This window comes from Trematomus bernacchii, unplaced genomic scaffold (genome assembly GCF_902827165.1).
Source record: "Trematomus bernacchii unplaced genomic scaffold, fTreBer1.1, whole genome shotgun sequence".
NCBI classification, from domain to species: domain Eukaryota; kingdom Metazoa; phylum Chordata; class Actinopteri; order Perciformes; family Nototheniidae; genus Trematomus; species Trematomus bernacchii.
Window position 1 is genome coordinate 9,025,221 of NW_022987547.1, and position 19,639 is coordinate 9,044,859.

The window sequence follows — 19,639 nt, forward strand, 5'->3', positions numbered from 1 at the left end:
TTGAATTCAGGACTTTTACTTGTAACAGAGTATTTTTACAGTATTGTATTATTAATTTTACTTAAGTATAAGTTGTGAGTACTTCATCCACCACTGAATGTTATAATAAATACATGTTTTTTATCATTATTGTTGTGAATCATTTTAGTGCTTAAATTGCTTCTATTTTAGTGTTTTAATTGGGTTTGTGGATGCTTTTGGGACATGAATATTGTGGAATAAAATGTGCTATTTGTATTTTTTTAATTTCTCGTCTGTCTTTGGTTGTGTTGCGTATTTAAGTGATTATTTGCATGTTATGTGTAATTGTCATCATGATCCAAAAGGGGAGGGGGAGGTAAACAAATACACAATTGGTCACAAAAAAATATAAGATGAAGATGCAGATAATACAAGTTGAATATTGCTGGAGGGAAATAAGCATGGATGTTTAAAGAGAACTCAGTAAAATAAAAATAAGCAGAGGATGGAAAAATAAAAAGGAAGAGAACAGCGAAGAAGAAAAAAAAAAATATCGTCACTTCCTACGAAGATCTCGCGTGGTCACGTGATGTTGCATTAGCTCGCTGACTCTGCTATGTTTGTCGTTTGTGCTAACGTTTCAGAAATGCTAACTTACTCGCTTTTATCGGTTTATTGTGTCAAAAGGACGTCCCGCGGCTTTCCAGAGATCCATTTTTACCGACGGTGGGCGAGAAGTTTGACTGCGAAAACGGGCCTTCGCGTCACGTGACCAGCATGCGGCTGAGCGTTTTATAAAAAAAGATGGCGTGAGAGCGGCGGAGCGAAGAGGACAACAAACTGCCGAACCGGAGCGGCGAGAGAGAGCAGCTCTTGAACTGTCAAGTAAGTTGATTTCAGCCTGGGGATTTGTTAGTTTTAACACTTAAGCCCCGGTTATTATAAACACAAATGTGTTGGGGCTTGGTAGTACGTTTACAGAAAGTATTATATATTTCAATTTTAAGGTGTACGTTTACTCCTCGTTGCTAATGTTAGCTTAGCGACAGCAATGACACTGAGCACAACATCACAACAATGCTAGGGGGCTGATAGCTGAACCTCGCCGCCGAACCCTGTCTCTGTATGGGGATAAGGTTGAGGAAGGACACACTAAAATGTAAGGTTTAGACGCTGTTTTGATCACCTATTGTTAGTGCTATATAAGCTGGCTAGTGTTATTTTATCAGCAACGTATCATGTTAGCGAAAACAAGCTAGCTTTGGATTGCACCTTACCTTCAACCTGTTTATTCTGTATTCCACCATTTACTGTCTACTTCTACTTGACAAATATGTGTATTGAGTTATTATAACATAACGATTAAAACATACACTTCTATTTGACATTAAATGCACACATAATGAAAATAGCTCAAGTTCACTGTGTAGTTATACTTTCCCCACGTTGTATTTCAACTGTGGAACAACCATTTCCCCTTGGGGTAAATTCAGTTTTATCTTATGAACTTGTTGCGTTTTAATGTCAACCGCTTATTATGTAACCCAAAACCACGACTAAATACCAGGTATTAAATGCACAATATTAGTAATGGGTCTCAGTGTGGATAACGTTAAAAGCTAACTGACATGTGTGTGTCTCCGTGATGACCGTTAATGACACAAAGCTTTCTTAAAATTGTAGTTTGTTGTTGGGCATTAAGGTGTTTGTCCTCACTGTTGTGTCTATGAAATGAATGTGAAACTGTCTTAGTACGTTAGCTCTCTGTTAGCACAGTTTAGCCGTGTCACCCTGCTTTACCCAGGCTAGTTTAACAAGCTAGCTGGTATGACAGCTTGTAAGGCAAAGGTTAGCTGGTTCCAAATAAGTTTGTTGAAATACATCAGCGTTCAAAAAGCCTGGTCCCATCATACATCATATGTGCCTGCTTTTATTAAAATTAGCAACCTGCGGAGCCAGCTAGGAGGTCGGGGGCGTTAGAGTCAGAGGGACCAGGAAGTTGTAGGCACTAAAGCACGGCATTGCAAACACGTGTCTTGTTTTGGGTCACTTTGGAATAAGTCTGACCTGGTGTGCAGACGCTGCTGTTAGATATGGCCAAATCTCCTTCCTCTACATAGTTTGTCTGGATTTGGAGTGAATTTAGGTATCTCGATTCAGTGTTACGTTTTTAATATCATTATCGGCGTGCGCTGCAGGACGATATACGGCGAGGTGAACGTTTTAAATAGGTGTATTATGATGCTTACGTTGGATTGAAATACCGTGTGTTATAGGTACACTATACACGTTTGGTCTTTTAATGCTGAAGGTAAACATATGACATCTTAGTTTTTCTTTGGGAAACTGGGCATTGAATTTTAAATCGCACTCAGTGTTTCATCTCATGCGTGTACCACACATGTGGGTCCTAATATCCCTTTTGGTATTTTTAGTTCATGTGTTTTTTGAGGGTCACATTTCTGTTTTGTTTTTCTTTTTGTAGGCATGATCAGTTGCATTGCTTCCCTTATGGCTATCCTACATAGAGTTTAAACTATGTATTAGTTTGATGATATGCTTGTAGTTGTTAGCCTCATCTGGTAACCTCTTGGGCAGATAGACATGTATTCTTTATATTTGTCTTTTCCATTGTTTTATTTACACACACCACTCCCTTTTAATACACAATGACTCTTCGATTTGCATATAGTCAGTAGAAAGAAATGCGTTTGTGCTTTTTACAACTCGCTAGTGTTGCGGTGTGCATGCATTATGTTGTGAAAATGTTAGAGTTTGGTAGAAGACAATTCGCATGAGATTTTTTTAACAACGGAATTATTCTTCATCACATGCAATAACCAGAATCAGAAACGGGTTTATTACCAGGTAGGTTTACAAGTACGAGGAATTTGACTTGGTGTGGTGGTGCATACATACAAGTAAAACAAGTATTAAAAACACAGGTAGAGAACTAGAAAAATATAACAGTATTTACATTGCAATAGAATAAAATGTGGAATAAAAATCGGCAGTAATAAAAAGAAGAAAACCGATATCGTTGTGCATTAATGTAATGCATAGAGTCTGTGTTGTGGCTGTAACTTTTCACAGTTTAAGAAGCTATAGCTTGCACATGTTTGACAATCTTTCTATAAATACAGTGTACATGTACAATGTAATTGTTTTGTGTAGTGATTTAATCCGCTAATTAATAACATCGTCTTTTTTATCATTTTATCATTGTTATTAATAGATGTATTCTTGTCCTGCAGATGGATCCTGGACAGGATTTACTCCTCGCTGCCCTGAGTGAGAGTGGCATTTGTCCAAATGATTTTGGCTTTTTTGATGTTGATCCTCAGGATGTTGCACAGCCCTCCACAACCCAGCAAGTAAGTTGGTCTTTGTTCGAATGGAAGATAATAGTTTTCTTAATGTTATCAAAGCTATATGTTAATGTTCTGATTTTTGCTCCTCTTCCAGTCTATCTCCATCAGTGCCCTGGAGGGTGGTATGGGGACAGAGTCGATGGATGTTTTTCGAAATAATCCTCCAGTTCCAGTACCGATTGTTACTATCAGGGTGAGATTACACATTAACAACCTCCCTTAATTAATTATTTAGGAAAATGTTAAGTTGCAGCTGATGTTTTGTTGTATGTATTAAAGTCATTTATTCTCTCTGCTCAATGTCTTCAACAGCACAAACCTCAGCCATCAACCACCACGTTTGTCTTAAATCAGCTGAATCAGTTGCCGTCACTAGGAGCTGCTGTGACCAAACAATCAGTAACAAATCCCATCAAACATACCATAACTGTCACCAAAGTGGTCCATGTTAGTAATTCAGCTTTGCGGGGAACTTCAACCCTATCCTCTACAAGTACTCCTTCTTCAGCGCCGACAGTAGTGCCTTCTAACAGAGATCAGGTACGTTTGTGGAAACCATGGATACCATCCCAAGGCCACAACAGCTTAGAGAAATGCATTTCATTTGATTATTCTGATTTTATATACATTTCTTTTGTTGTTGTAGCAAATTCAGCTGAAAGACCTCCTCCGAACTGGCAATGTGAGGAGCACTGGTCTTAAAGGGAACAGTTTGATGGAGCTCATGAGACTGAAGCCTCCATCTAACATCGCTCCACCAGTAGCAACGGCAACCTCAACAGGTCAATTATTGTTATGTTATTTATATGTACAAATAGATTTGTGTTTTAACCCATTCAAAATTAATAAGAAATTGCATCAGTTGTTTTAAATAATTGTTTGTGTGACATCTCTGACCTTATTTTAACTCTTCATGATCCTTTATGCCCTCCTCCATCCACATTTTGTTATTGTAACATTATTTTTGAGAATTTCAAAGTTTTATTTGGAAAGAAATACACTATGGCTGCAACTCACTGTTACTTTCATTATATAATGTTATTATATGTTGATCGTTTGGTCTGAAAATGATGAAACGGGTAGAATATAGATTTGAACTATTGCGTTACACAAAGGAGGGCACGAAACTCACATTGCGCAATCCTGAACAATGTGATGTTCAGTGTTTTATGCTTAAAACACATGATAGTTCTCTGCAACACGAGCCAATTCAATTTCTGTTCATCCAAATTGTAATATTAGAAGAAGAAAAAACTTGTCAGTACTTGAATTGTTTTCTCTGTTGGTGTTTCAGCTGAAATGATCAATGGGATCAAGAAAGAAGTATTTGGTAAAGATTCTCCCAGGATCTGGATGAATGAAGATGTTAAAATGCAGCCCTTCTCACATTCAATGGTAACTATTATAATATTGATTTAAAAAGGCTGAGAAATGTTGCCTAATGTGTTGATATGGTGTTAACATTATTGTTATGTCAATCTATGGATACAGAAAATCCCAGGGATGAAGGAGGAGGATGAGCCTGAGGAGGAAGAGGAGGACGAGTTGGGTGTTGTAGAGACTTATGCAGAGTACATGCCAATGAAATGTAAGTATAACTGTTGTGTTGAACTACAATGGCAGTATTATACTACAGAATACTTTGTTTCCTAATCTAGTCTAGCCAAAACCCTCTATTCCACACTAAGAACTTTTTTAAATGGCAAGTCGGGATTACTCCAAGTATATGTTGCAGTGAGATGTAACTGCAGTATCAACCTGGCTGGTGGCGCACAATCTAATAACAAAATACAAACTGCTATTGTGATTTACTCTTCCACTGAATCATGGGTTTGTCAATTCAGTAAAGATTGGCCTGCGGCATCCGGATCCTGTGGTGGAGACCAGCTCCCTGTCCAGTGTCAACCCTCCAGATGTGTGGTACAGACTGTCCATCTCAGAAGAAGTCATTGATCGTGGCTGCCTGTCTGCACTGCAGCTGGAGGCAATAACATATGCTGCTCAGGTAAGCTCAGGTTGTTAATTTTATAGGTTATATAAACTATGATGATTTTCATCAATGCAGTAAAGCTTTATGATACTTTTTACTTTGACAGAAGACACAACATTGAAAGAAGCCTTTGAAAGGCAAAGTTTTGGAGTTATAATGATTAATTCCTTGTCCCTGTGTACCACAGCAACACGAGACATTCCTCCCCTGCGGTGATCGAGCTGCATATTTGATCGGAGATGGAGCAGGTGTGGGGAAAGGCCGGACCGTTGCAGGCATCATCTATGAGAATTACCTTTTAGGCAGAAAGAGATCACTTTGGTAAATATCCCAATCCTTTGCATTATATTTAGCTCTTAAAACGATTAGCCTTTTAAAATAAATGATCTGTCAACAGAATTACCTCTTCATTACTATTCTCCTCTTTTGTTCAGGTTCAGTGTCTCTAACGACTTGAAGTATGATGCGGAAAGGGATTTAAAGGACATAGGAGCCAAAAACATCTCTGTTCATTCATTGAACAAGGTAAGATCATTTTATGATGCATATATGAAAATGGTGTTGAACAATGTAAGGAAAAGTGTGTCCATGACTTATAACGACGAAGTGTGACTCAATTACATGCTTCATATTTCCAGTTCAAATATGGAAAAATCACCTCAAAACACAATGGCAGTGTGAAGAAAGGTGTGATATTCGCCACCTACTCCTCCTTGATCGGAGAGAGCCAATCGGGAGGGAAATACAAGACCAGATTTCAACAGCTTCTCCACTGGTGTGGGGAGGACTTTGACGGAGTTGTATCCTTTCCATTAGCCATCAGTTGGTACCATAGATGTAACTTTGTCCTTTTCATGAGTTTTAAAATGGAATCAACTAAGCTGGAGCAAAGTGATTTATATCATTACTTTCCTTAACAAAATGTCTTAAGATTGTGTATGACGAGTGTCACAAAGCCAAAAATGTATGTCCAGTTGGATCATCGAAACCTACAAAAACTGGTCTTGCAGTGTTGGAACTGCAGAACAAACTCCCCAAGGCTCGTGTTGTGTATGCAAGTGCTACAGGTTGGTAGAATCACATGTATTTATCTCTTTGAAAGGGTTGGCAGTGTAAACTCAAGTGGAGTTGGGAAACCTGTACAAACGCTGTACATTCTGACAATATATTTCTTCTCATTAGGTGCCTCTGAACCCAGGAATATGGCCTATATGAATCGTCTGGGCATCTGGGGACTAAAAACACCTTTCAGAGAATTTAACAACTTTATCCAAGCAGTTGAGCGCAGGTACATTTCCTCTTCTCTTTTTTTTATGTGAAATAACCAAACATGTTCCCTTCCCTGCCATGGGCTTGAATGCTGGTGAGTGCAAAATGTGCTAACATGCATGTTACACATTTTTTCTTTTTCATTTTAGAGGTGTTGGCGCCATGGAAATAGTAGCCATGGACATGAAACTGAGGGGGATGTACATTGCAAGGCAGTTGAGTTTTACAGGAGTGACCTTTAAGATCGAGGAGGTTCCCCTGACTCCGCAATACATCAAGATGTACAACAAATCTGTCAAGCTGGTAAGCAACAACGAATAAGTACAACAAACACATTTGTCACATTGCTGTGATTTATTTGATGTCCTTGCCGTTTACAACTTGATCTATGTTTCTCCTAGTGGGTGCTTGCCCGAGAGAAGTTCCAGGCGGCAGCGAACCTGATGGATGCAGAGCAGCGCATGAAGAAGTCAATGTGGGGCCAGTTCTGGTCTGCTCACCAGAGGTTCTTCAAATACCTCTGCATCGCCTCCAAAGTCCGCCGAGTGGTGCAGCTCGCTCGAGAGGAGGTTGCAAATGGAAAGGTGAGACTAAACTTTAAATATAAACTGAACTTGATTGGGCTGACAAGTCTCCAAATCATTGGTTAGGTTGAAGTTTATTTGATTAACTACATGAACACTTAATAACAATGAATTGGATTAATAAATAAAAAAGACCTGGACACACTTCTGACAATTGACTGTTCATTATTAAACTTACAAATTGAACTGCAATCTCAGGCATATTAGCAGCCATTCTGAGCCCTGCTTCCTGATGTTATGAAGGCTCAAATGTTTATTACCAAGTTAAATAAAAAATAGAAACATGATAAAGTTATCAAGTTAAGGAAAATATAACTTAAACATTTAGATTGAACCTATGGTTCTCAGGTCAAAACTGAAAAACAAGAGATGAATGCTTTGCAAGACCATTTTTTGTCTGTTTTTGTTGTGCTGCCTGCTTTAACATGATATACATTCCCTCTGCAGTGCGTGGTGATCGGCCTTCAGTCCACTGGAGAAGCCAGAACACTTGAGGCCTTGGAGGAAGGAGGAGGAGAGCTCAATGACTTTGTGTCGACTGCAAAGTACGGACAGACTAAAGATAAGATTTCTCCAAAACAAGGCAAATAATATATGTCTGTAACTATAAAGAATTGTTTTTTTCTTGTAGAGGTGTGCTGCAGTCCCTGGTTGAGAAGCACTTTCCAGCTCCTGACAGACAGAAGCTTTACACTCTGCTAGGTATCGACCTCTCAGCTAAGAAGACCCCCTCACCCATTGAGCCTGCAGCACAACCAGAACAGAAGGGCAAAAAAAGGAAAGGTAAGAAAAAGCTCAAACTTCTCCTAAGACTTCATGAAATCACAGATGGCTTTGTCTTAAAGATTCCTTGTGACCTGACTCTTCTGAATCGATCATTTATGATGCCTCTGATTATTTCTCCAGGTTCAGATGTCAAAAAGCAGCCGAAAAAGAAGCCTCGCAAGCACGGTGGTTTGTCTGGTACCAGCTCGGACGAGAGCCAGTCGGAGGAGTCGGACAGAGAGTCTGGTAAAGAGAGTGACGACAGCTTCAAATCTGTTAGCTCGGGGGACGAAGACGATGATTTCAACCCATTCAGAGACGAGTCTGATGACGACGATGAAGATGGTGAGACTCCTGATGGGAATTGTGAAACCTTCTTTTTCTGATAACCTATTCAGTGCTAACGGGAAACATTTATTCCTTGCTTTGTTATAGATCCATGGCTGATCAGAAAAGAACCAAAGAAAGGAAAGGAGAAGAAGAAGAAAAAGAGAAGGAAGAGTGTTGATCCTGACTGCATTCAAAGTGCCTTGTTAGCCTCCGGGTTGGGGTCCACCAGGCCCGCTTTCACCGCCCATGTTGCTCCCCCCAGCGCGCCTGCCATTGGTAAGCAGAATACCACATGGCAAAGCAGGATAACAAGACTCAGGTGCAGCATTGTGGTTAATAAATGCCTTTGTATCTGTTCTTTAGTCAAGGCAGAGAGTCAGGATAGCTGCCTAACAAGTGAAGACGCAGTGGACAATGCCCAGAAAATGAAGAGAGATCTGTTGGAACAACTTGATGAGCTAGCTGAGGATCTGCCTCCCAACACCCTGGATGAGCTCATAGATGAACTGGGAGGACCCGAGAACGTAGCTGAGGTAATGTTTCTATTCCTTTTGTTTAAAAAAAGGTGTGTCATTTGATTTGTGTCTTACATCGCTTGACGGTCTCTTTAACTGTGCTACAGATGACTGGCCGAAAAGGTCGCGTGGTCAGCAATGACGACGGCACCATCACATATGAATCCCGCTCTGAGTTGGATGTCCCGGTGGAAATCCTCAATCTCACCGAGAAGCAAAGGTTCATGGATGGAGAGAAGGTAAAGGCAACAGTTGTTGTAATGTGCAATATTAACTTGAGGAAAATATTAGAACTTATGACCGTCAACCTAGTGATTTAATTTGCTTGTGGTTGATCTAAAAACTTTTGACACTGAAAGAATAACAGCTGCTCATTCCACATTTGTACATGGAAAGTCATGTTTATTGTCTTTCTTTTCAACCAGAACATAGCCATCATCTCGGAAGCTGCCAGCTCTGGTATATCCCTGCAGGCCGATCGCCGAGTGAAGAACCAGCGGCGGAGAGTCCACATGACGCTGGAGCTGCCGTGGAGCGCAGACAGAGCCATACAGCAGTTCGGTCAGTAGAGATATACCTCACTGTGAAGGCACAACCAAAATGAGTGCCAGTTATTCAAAATGTGTCCTTCTGTACCAGGGCCAGTTTGGAATACCATTATCTCATTGTACAAATGTGTTGTTTGGACACAGGGAGAACTCACAGGTCAAACCAGGTCACGGCTCCAGAATATGTCTTCCTTATCTCGGAGCTGGCAGGAGAGCAGAGATTTGCATCCATCGTTGCCAAAAGACTAGAAAGCCTGGTAAGGACTAATTGAATGAATAATAAAGATCATTACATCTAATTCAAGGAAGTGTTACATTTACATGAAATATTAACTGTATTTGTTCAATCTTTGTAACAGGGTGCTCTCACTCACGGAGACAGAAGAGCAACAGAAACCCGAGATCTCAGCCGGTTTAATTTTGACAACAAAGTAGGCACATAAAGCCTTTTTCTCAGAACTTTTGTTGTTGTTTGTATTTGGCTGTAACTCACTCATGTTTGTCTTTGCTACAGTATGGCCGAAATGCTTTGGAGATTGTGATGAAGTCCATCGTGAAGCTTGATTCTCCATTAGTTCCTCCACCAAGTACTTTTAGAGGAGATTTCTTCAAAGGTAATTTGAGTTAATTGCAATGAACGTATTTCCCTTTCAGTCGAAACATTCCTAACCAACTTTGTTTTGTAAAACTGTTCTGTAACTATCTACCTTTTTAGATTTTTTGATCTATTGTCGTCAATAACAGTAATTTCCTCCTGTAGAAATTCAAATCGGATTAATAGGTGTGGGCATCATAAACTTGGACGAACGATTTGGCGCAATGATACTGGACAAAGGTGATTTCATAATTGTTCACATAAATGACATTTCAACAGTTTTATATTGTGTAATATGAAGTGCAACGCTTGGACAGTTTTGTGGACATTTTCACATAAATGTAATGCATATCCTTTGCTACAGATTACAACAACATGGGGAAGTTCCTGAACCGTATTTTGGGCATGGAGGTCCAGCAGCAGAATGCCCTGTTCCAATACTTTTCTGACACACTGGCCGCAGTTATTCAGGAAGCCAAGAAGAGTGGCAGATATGACATGGGCATTCTCGGTAAGATGGCGATCACTCTTCATTTTCACATTAAACCGCTGTCACAAATACAGAAGTAAAACTGGGACAGAAAGCATTTTTAATATGTTAAAATCATTTAAAGTGCTTTCCTCTGTGACGAAATCACTTGAGTAATACCGATCTTTCTGCCTTGAATTTCACTATTTCAGTACCACATTGTTTCTGAAAGGTATCAGACGTTAATACAAAAAGAAATGTTCTTCCTTTTCTCATATTAGATCTGGGCAATGGTGATGAGAAGGTGAAGAAGGTAGACTGCAAGAAATTCTTAACTCCAGGATACACCACAGCAGGACATGTAGAGCTGTACAACGTAAGTTTATAAATAAATCTCTATATGAACTCTTTGCGCTCTTTAGGATATAGTTAGATTGCAGTAACATACCCTGACTTTATATATTTTTTCCCAGGTGAGTGTGGAGAGGGGGATGTCCTGGGAGGAAGCCACGCATGTCTGGGCGGATCAGAATGGAGGGGATGATGGCTTCTATGTTCAGGTACGGGAAGCTTGAGAAATATTCTCACATATGCCTCATTTCCACAAGCGCTGTTGGTTAATATGACTTTCTAGTTAAAGCTGATATGACTTTGGACTTATCGAATGAATGGATCCTACATTTAGTAATTTCTTGGAGTTCCACTGTTTTTAAATGTTTTTGTTTTATGTCGTTATCAGATGAGGAACAACAAGAAAACAGCCATACTGGTCAAAGAGGTGAACCCCAAGAAGAGGCTCTTCTTGGTTTACAGGCCGAACACCGGCAGACAGGTCAAACTGGAGACGTACGCAGACATCAAGAAAAAGTTTAAAAAGGTGAAACATTGTTTGTATTCAAATTTTAATATGAAAAAAATAATCCCTATTGCTTTATGTGCTTAATCATGAAATGTGCTTGTTCCTCTTTAGGTTATGTCAGATGACGCCAAGCAGCACTGGATGGACCAGTACCTGTCGTCAGCAAAGATCTGCTCTCATGCATTTTGGTATGTGCACTTTAGATCTCTATTAAAGGTCAGGTCTGATCATATTCTATATGTTTAACTCTGTCCAGCTACTGGAGCCCAAAGCTGGATAATTCCCTTGCTGAAAATGAATCTCCACCAAATGCAATATTTCTACTGATGTTTCTAATGTTTGATCAAAACTACAGTCACCAGCAAACAACTAGATATTTGTGACAATATTTCATAGATAAACCAGCTGGGGAAGACAAAAAGAGTTGCTGGTTTTTGTCTTGTGATGGGATTTGTAGAACAGAATGAAAACATAGAATATAAACAGCTTTGATCATTCAACCTATAAATGGTCTGTTTCTTCTTAAAGGCGGGGTAACTGTAAGAAAGCCTCAGTGGGTCTTCTGTGTGAAGTTGGACTCCGGTGTCGGACGTACTACGTTCTGTGTGGCTCAGTGCTCAGTGTGTGGAACGAGCTGGAGGAAGTGCTCACCCCGCTCAGTGGAACCAATGTGAAGGTGCAGATTGTCCGCCTCAGAACAGAAGATGGACAGAGGATAGTCGGTAAGTTGAAATGCCGTTTTGATTTTAAAGGAATAGTTCAAAGGGAAAATAATAAGCTCATAGTTCATTATCAACTCTTTCTTTTACAGGACTGATCATTCCAGTGAACTGCGTGAATGCATTAATCAACAAGCTCTCTACATCGGACCAGAGCCAGCAGCTCGCCGTGCAGGAGCTGCAGAAACGGCAGCAGCTCCACCCCCAAAGTCTCAGCCAGGCCCCCAACACATAGTTTAGGGAGGACCGCGTTAAATCCCGTCTCAAGTTCACATCCCTCTCTGAAGGGGTCTGACTGATGAGCCTCTATCTCTGCACTGCAGGCTCCAGGACCGCTGCCCCTTGTCCTGTACAGACACCCCCACCCCTTTCTCTGAGGGTCCGGGGTGTCGCACCAAGCTGTGGTGATTCTCAGATGTAAAGCAGTGGTTGTACAGAGAAAAGATTTCAGGTTTTTTTTTCTTTTCTTTTCTAGTTCTCCAGAGACTCCTGTGTTCACCTTGAGAGATTTTGACGGGTGATGTTTTGTCCTCTGACATTCAGAGTGAAAAGATTTGTGATATATTGATAAAGACAGCGTAGAAGTTTAGAGGGCATGTTGGCCTGTGGCTGTTGAGTTATCCTCTCCTACACATGCTTTAAGCTGGTCAGCCTGCACTACCTGATGTGAAGCAAAGACTTTCTTCTTGGTTCAGACCAAAGGTGGATGAGACAAAGAACACTATGTCTTTGAAAGTCTGAGGGCTTCAGACTTTCATTCAAAAGGCCATTTAAAGCTAAACTACAATCCCATTTTAATATATTATTAAAACTGTTTATCGCTCCTCAGACATCCTTCAGCACTAATCCAGAGAAATAATTAGTCTGTAGTTTAAAAAAAAAAAAAGAAGGGGTGTAGGACATTATTCCAGCTAAAAACAGGAAGCCTTATATCTGCAGGTAGTTTTCTGATTATCGGTATCCATTACAGCCTGGCGTTTTTCAAATATGTCTTTGTATCCTTGCATATAGTTTCATCAGTCAAGCACCTCTACAAAGCACTAACACGTCAGACTTTGATTTGCAAAAGACTTATTTTAGTGTCAGCTGCTCTGTTGGTTTCTTTTTATAGAGCATGAAGGCGAGAGAAATGATTCCCAAAGATAATATTGAGACTCTGTTTTTCTGTTCGAGGAATGAGTCACGTTTGTGTTATCAGCAAACCGGGCTTTCTTTTTGGATAGCTGCTATCAACACAGTGTATTCCCCTTTTTTCAATTTAGCATTTATAAGCAGAATTCAGACAGTTTGTTAATAGTTTACAACACACCAAATTGTATTGATAAGCAGATATAAGGATTTTTTTAATGTGTCCTTTTAAAGACATGCTTCATATTATAGGAACTTTGTCCCATTCATTTTCTGTTTATACAGCAGTCATCAGTAATGGATGCCCACAGGAGGAGTTAAAATATTGAAAGTAGTGTTTAAATGCATATCTGCTTACAACTACATGTTGCAAACCATTTATTGAATGTTTATATACTGCGTATACATGTTGAATAGGAGAAATAACTGCTGTTCTATTTAAGCAGTAAATCATTTGTTCTCCCTTCTCCCCAGTCTGTTAAAAACTTTTATTTGTAGTTTGTGTTGCAGGTTAAAACCACCTTTGGTCTTTGCCTTGCCTAATGTCTGAGGGAAAACAATGGTGTGATGTCAGTAATACCTTGCTGTACTAACTCATTCAAATGACAGGAAACATGTTAACAGCAACAATTGCATACAGTAAAGCAGCTGAGGAATTGTGAGCAATGTGAAGTCCTTGACGAAGAATATCAAGTGCTCTGCCTCAGATGTAATATTTATTTTGTTCCTTTTTCTAAAGAATTCTGCTCAGGGTTTAAACGCGTACATAGGCCCTCTTTGAAAAAACTAAAACTAACAAAGAAACATCTTTAATGAAGAATCTGAAATGCATGACCTTCACTCACAGTGCTCCACCGCTACTCTGTAACGTTGCTCTGTGGTTGGCTGTATTTACAGCTCCTTTTCTCAGTACATGTTTCTGTCTGAATCCTCTGAAGCTGTGCTATTAAGGAAAGGATGATTGCTTCTGTTGAAAAGTAACCCTCCTATTTTGCCTCAGTCCTATATTACATTTTGTTAAATCTGCACTGGAAAAAAACCGACAAGTCTGGATACACAAACTGTCCTAAATGCTGATAATTATACAAAACGGATGTGTTTTCTATCACCGTGTGCTCAGACACATCGTTAACATGCACATTAGTTAATGTTATTAACTGTGTACTCTCTTTTCACAATGGAAGCATTTAGAAACAAGTGTAATGGTAAGGAAGAAGTCTTTGTATCATACCAATTTGCATTTTGTACACTTTATAAAAGGATAGACACAGAGTCCCGACCGACAAAAATGGGAGAGACTTGAAAAGGTCTTATCTCGAATTGGAAGTATTATAACTTGAATAATTATCATATATAAGCCAACAAATAGTTTTATTTTGTCTTTCTGAGATGTTATATACACGGGCTGCTGACTCTGTAACATAGTTTTTGATGCCGTAATGGCAGAATGCTTCCTTTTTTAAAGTTGAAACACTTGAACTTTTTATTTTCTCTCCTTTCATCATTGCACGAGTTGCACTAGTAACAGAGTTGTACAAAATTCAACATGACCTGTACATGAATGAGTGTGATGCTCAATAAAGCTTGGTATACTTCTACTTTGTAGTACTGCTGATTATTTAATGTAATTATATTGGGATCCAAAAGGCAAATATAGAAGCTTGGGATTCATTATGGTTATAGAAGTGTTTTATGATTTGGGATAATCGAAAACAAGCACATTTTCACTTATATGTATGCTACCTATAGATCATTATTCTCATTTCATCCTCTAGGAAATCGGTACTTTTTAAAGCACTACATTTGTTTTTTACACTGCAGATTTAGATAAATACAAAGATAATCAACAACAAAATTATGTATAATTATAGATTATATCACCTAGCAGAATGTAAAATAATTCAATTAGCTTCACCATGACCTGTTACAACATTAAGGTGATGAACTTATAAATACATCAATTATATATAATATATATGTAAATCTGAAAAAGGCAATTTTGCACAATTAATCGTTTTACTTTTGTATTTAATTTTGATGATCCAATACATTATTTAATTGTAAGTAAATACATTATAATTATCTTAAAGACAAATTATTATGAATATCAGACCTAATCATATTAGTGTATGAACAACAAGCAGCATGATCAATGGGGAACAACACTTGCAAACAGCCACCTAAAATTCAAATAGTTTGTGTTAGAAATACACAAACAGTGTAAATTGGAGATATTTTACGACAGATTTATTTAACTTTAGGATCAGTATGACATGATAAATAGAAAGGAAAGCACCAACTCCTCACCCATTGTTATCTATTCATTTGTTAGGGGACATCCCACTGCTTCTCTGGGGTCAGAGGTCATGACTGTGGGCCAGGATTGGGCTAAACCTTGTGCTTGTGTGTCCAACCATGTGGTCAAAAGAGCCTGGTGGGACATACTACTGAGGCATCTGTGTGGAAGAGGAGAGGATACACAGCTACACTCCTTTAAAATATGAGTGGATCCTTTATAAACTCAAATTCTTCTTTTCGTTTTTCTTAATGTAAAAGCTCTACAGATTCACTCTACGAAACAATGGATGCGCTCCCACAGACAAAGACAGGTACCTGCAAACAAGCTCGTTTTCTCATTTCAGAGAAAACGTGTTCATATTTACCTAAAACAAAAAGCGTTTACTCACCTAACTAATCTGCGTAAATGTTAAATGTAACCTTAAATCAAATAAACATACACGAAGTTAGTTATCTTGCTTTTAAACATTGGGGTTTGTCTCTAAATGTGGTGTAAAATCCAAAAGAACACTTAAAATGTGATGGAAAAAGTACAAACATACTTAACATGTTACCTTTTTAAACATCCCTAAATGTAATAAAGTGTTTTAAAAGTGTATTTTAAAGTAGTCTTTTAAAGTAGTCTTCCCGATTGATGTAGAGTAAAACGTGCTAAATGTGTGTGAAACGGCGGGTGAAATCCGTCGCTTTATCGTCGAAATCACAATTAAACCGTTTTTCTTGATAACCCGCAATGGATAGTAGCAGTGTAAGAAAGCATAGTGGGTGTCAATATAAAGTGACGGCCATATTTGCCGGTGCCGCTGTTGTAAACAAAAAGTGAGAGACAGACGCTTCACTGAATTTCGGGTCATTTTTATTTCTTTAATTTACAATGTCTTTGGGAATGTCTTATAAACCCAATGTCCATCAGCACATTCCGGGAACTTCTGGGAACCAGGGTAAGGAGAAAAAATGGTGGAAAATCAAAGTATCCGTCCGTTAAATCGAGTGTTAAATTCAGGGTCTCGGAGAATACCTGGAGAAAGACCGTGTCTGTAGTTTTTGTCCAGTTATATATATAGGGTCAGATCCTGGGAGCTAGGCTAATTCATATCCGCCATTATTACTAATGTAAAAGAGCGCCATCCGTGCTATCAGCCGCTGAGAAAGACGGTTAACGTGAGAAACGACGAGGCGACGGTTCCTAAAATGCCGTTAACCGTCGTCCGGGGTCCTAGTCCCGCCGGGTGGGTGCCGTTTCACGGTGACAAAAATGTATCACTTGTGTCTTCTTGAGCCAGCCTTGTTCCGTTTCCTCCATGATGCTCCTCGGTCGGAGCTGCTGATTGATCTGCCTCTGAATTATTTTATGACTCTTCGAGGACATCTCGCGTTGGAGGATGATTATTGCAGCCAAACAAAGCAGCAGGGGAGCGGCGAGGGCGGAGGACAAAACATGCCTAGACTCTGGTGGAATTAAGTATTTCGATGTTTTACTTTAGTGGGAATATTATCACATTTAAATAAATACTCCTGCATTCAGTATCTTACTCATTAAATATTATGAATGTAATGTGAAAGTAGGCACCTCATTATCATTGACTTCAATGCATCTTGGAGTCAGATATAGTCATTTTTATTTTATTGACAGCGTGAGAATATTTATTCAAATATAAATGAAGTTGTACTTTGTATGATGTGTTATTGTACGTAAAAAGACCCAGCAGTACATCAAGTAATTTAAATGAGCTCATCCTTTTCCAGCTTAAAAATTAGAGGAATGTACAAATTATTGCAGCAATATTTATTATCTAACGATGTAATACATGTGTTTCTAAAATTCATAATGAGAACTTTTAGAGTTTGAATGCAGGACTTATTCTAGTAACAACGTAAGTTTAATATGTAGTATAGTAGGCTACCTTTACCTCACTATCGAAATGCTTCATCCACCACTGCTTACATGTTTTCTCTCTTTGTAACACTGTCATATATTTAACTTTTAGATTAATATTATTATTATCAATGCAGAAACATGTTATTTTATGCCCACAAAATACATTAATAAATTAGACAAAACGAATCTGAAGGTCTGATTTAAGTTTTTGGTCAAATGTCAAGGGTGTCTTTAACTATTTTCTGATGTTATTGTCCATCTTATCTTATCTTAACAACAATGACAACAATGTATGCTGTATATCTGATGCCCTTTTGTGATTTTTGAACAGTTGGGAGCCTCCAGTCTCCCTCAGCAGCTAACCTGGCCACGTTGCAGTCCTACAGGCCGCTTCTGAGCGACTTTGGACCTCCGTCTCTGGGATTCTCACAGGTAAACTGCTGATCTGATTGTCACATATATTTCACTTCATTGACTTCCTATTTAAAGGAATGTTATAAACTTCCATTAGTAGGGTACTTGCAAAAGACAGATAATGGTCAGTTGAAGCAAAAAATACATACAACTGTTTCCAAGGTAGACTAGTACAATACATGACTAGTAAACTGATCTTGATTTGTGAAATTCAAGATGTTACTTTTAATTGCTTTTTCAATAATAATTGGTGAGAAAATGTTAATTTAATGAGATATTGCAAACGTGTCTATGCTCGCCTGTTTTTTTCTTGCTCTTAGATGGTTTTCAAAGGATTATTGTAATGACATATTCCTTTCCTTAAAATAGACCTCCTTTTTGTAAGTTCTTACATTTTGCGTCACTTATTTGTGATCTTGCTACCTTCCGCATACCAAAATCGATGTGAAATGTGTTGAACCTGGCTTATCTTTTTCTGTTTGCTCTAACCTCAGGGCTCCAGTGGCAGCCAAGTGCCTCAGAACAAATATGCAGAGCTGCTGGCCATCATCGAAGAGCTTGGGAAGGAGATCAGGCCCACATATGCCGGAAGCAAGAGTGCAATGGAGAGACTGAAAAGAGGTAACAGTTAACCTTGAAATTAAACTAAGTACTTTTACTCAAGTCAAAATTCTTTGGTTAACAGTTCATTATTAGCATCTCAAAGACATGGATAGGAAACTAACGTTACAAACATGACTAGTTTATACAATATAACGCATTGCTGAAGATTAAACAACTCAACAGTTTATAAAGTATTCAAAATTAGCACAACTATAAACATCTACATGAGTAACATTTGACGTACACATTCATTCAGCAATAATAATCCAAACAAATTATATTTATTTATATATTGTAAAACACTGGAAGGGAACATTTTACTGCAAAAATGACTACTCTACTCTTCAAGTATATTTAGCTAACAATACTTCTGCTTAAGTAAGGGTGCAGGATTTTTACTTGTATTGGAGTATTTTCACAGTGTGATATTACTACTTTTACTGAAATAAATGTTCTGAATTCATCTTCTTTCATTGCCTGAAATGTAGAACAATTAGAGTGCAAAACTTACAGTATATTACAGTTTGTTAATTTAAATTGTATTTGTCTTTCTTAAAAGGAATAATCCATGCCAGAGGGTTGGTGCGTGAATGTTTGTCAGAGACGGAGAGAAATGCGAGGTCCTAGCTGCCAACAGACATTCCTCCCTGCAAGAAGAACTAACAGTGCGTCTCGTGAAATAAAAAATAAAAAACTTGCATGGCACTTCCTTGGAAAAGAGGAAGTAAATGAACAAAGGATGGGAAAAGCAAGCTCCTTGAGAAAAAAAAAAAATACAATAACACAATTCATGACTCCTGAGGGTTCTGGAGGATCATTTAAATCATGTGTGGGTTAGTGGAATTCATTCATATGTGTTTTTATGCCCCACTTTTGGGATCTTAGTTTTGACTTCATATTTAAAACATTGATTTGTGCATGTGAACAGGCCCGGGGGTTAATTGTAGACGGCGCATGGCTTGTACAGGGGTAGATGGAAAGACTTGTTTTTTGATAGTATTTTGGTCTGTTTTTCAGACCCTTATAACACACACGACTGTAAGTGAGTGAGGGGCAGAAATGTGCCAAATGCATCGGTTCATTCGTGTTGAGGTTGGTTTTGGTATTATAAAAAAGGAAAATGCTGTTACTTGCATCTTTGTATGTATTTATTACTCCGTGTAATAAATTGTATTTTCAATATAGTTGTCATTGTATGATTCAGTGCATTTCAGACACTCGTCATCCAGTTTTGATGATCTCTTATGTCTACCCAACTTTTTATTATAGTGGTCAAGAAAGGGGACAAATAAGAAGCCACAGGGATTTTTCTCTTTTCTTCTGTGGACATTCTTCATCTGAC

At 38.6% G+C, this 19,639-nt stretch overlaps 2 protein-coding genes across 6 annotated transcripts; both read left to right on the forward strand.

The window, feature by feature from the left end:
• Positions 1 to 509: 509 nt before the first annotated feature.
• sbno1 (strawberry notch homolog 1 (Drosophila)) lies at positions 510 to 14,701 on the forward strand. Of its 4 annotated transcripts, none has more exons than XM_034123518.1 (33): positions 510 to 846; positions 3,216 to 3,335; positions 3,427 to 3,525; positions 3,645 to 3,872; positions 3,979 to 4,114; positions 4,627 to 4,727; positions 4,818 to 4,920; positions 5,177 to 5,337; positions 5,510 to 5,643; positions 5,757 to 5,847; positions 5,961 to 6,122; positions 6,254 to 6,389; positions 6,505 to 6,610; positions 6,741 to 6,894; positions 6,993 to 7,175; positions 7,623 to 7,720; positions 7,807 to 7,958; positions 8,082 to 8,285; positions 8,376 to 8,546; positions 8,634 to 8,803; positions 8,893 to 9,024; positions 9,211 to 9,346; positions 9,478 to 9,590; positions 9,693 to 9,764; positions 9,848 to 9,947; positions 10,094 to 10,168; positions 10,293 to 10,439; positions 10,679 to 10,773; positions 10,871 to 10,957; positions 11,137 to 11,274; positions 11,368 to 11,444; positions 11,785 to 11,978; positions 12,068 to 14,701. In XM_034123518.1, exons 2-33 carry the CDS (start codon positions 3,216 to 3,218, stop codon positions 12,208 to 12,210), a joined length of 4,218 nt encoding a protein of 1,405 aa, XP_033979409.1. In that variant the 5' UTR covers positions 510 to 846; the 3' UTR covers positions 12,211 to 14,701. The 4 variants fall into 4 exon arrangements, with proteins under 4 accessions (XP_033979409.1, XP_033979410.1, XP_033979407.1 ...); XM_034123519.1 differs by lacking the exon at positions 510 to 846 and adding an exon at positions 1,057 to 1,120; XM_034123516.1 differs by lacking the exon at positions 510 to 846 and adding an exon at positions 2,249 to 2,272.
• An 844-nt stretch (positions 14,702 to 15,545) lies between these two features.
• LOC117476781 (cyclin-dependent kinase 2-associated protein 1) lies at positions 15,546 to 19,477 on the forward strand. 2 transcript variants are annotated; one of them, XM_034123521.1, is made up of 4 exons: positions 15,546 to 15,712; positions 17,612 to 17,712; positions 18,189 to 18,315; positions 18,857 to 19,477. In XM_034123521.1, the coding sequence occupies exons 1-4, from the start codon at positions 15,685 to 15,687 to the stop codon at positions 18,922 to 18,924; spliced, it is 324 nt and encodes a 107-aa protein (XP_033979412.1). In that variant the 5' UTR covers positions 15,546 to 15,684; the 3' UTR covers positions 18,925 to 19,477. The 2 variants fall into 2 exon arrangements, with proteins under 2 accessions (XP_033979412.1, XP_033979411.1); XM_034123520.1 differs by lacking the exon at positions 15,546 to 15,712 and adding an exon at positions 16,187 to 16,342.
• The last annotated feature ends 162 nt before the right edge of the window (positions 19,478 to 19,639 follow it).

What these genes read in the sequence shown, in the direction of transcription:
- sbno1 (XM_034123516.1), top strand. An exon ending in CGCAATGATACTGGACAAAG is followed by an intron (nt 10,169 to 10,292) that starts GTGATTTCATAA and finishes CCTTTGCTACAG; the next exon opens with ATTACAACAACATGGGGAAG. An exon ending in AGATGGACAGAGGATAGTCG is followed by an intron (nt 11,979 to 12,067) that starts GTAAGTTGAAAT and finishes TTTCTTTTACAG; the next exon opens with GACTGATCATTCCAGTGAAC.
- LOC117476781 (XM_034123520.1), top strand. Translation starts at nt 16,276, where the DNA reads ATGTCTTTGGGAATGTCTTATAAACCCAATGTCCATCAGCACATTCCG. An exon ending in GGGAACTTCTGGGAACCAGG is followed by an intron (nt 16,343 to 17,611) that starts GTAAGGAGAAAA and finishes ATTTTTGAACAG; the next exon opens with TTGGGAGCCTCCAGTCTCCC. An exon ending in CGTCTCTGGGATTCTCACAG is followed by an intron (nt 17,713 to 18,188) that starts GTAAACTGCTGA and finishes CTCTAACCTCAG; the next exon opens with GGCTCCAGTGGCAGCCAAGT.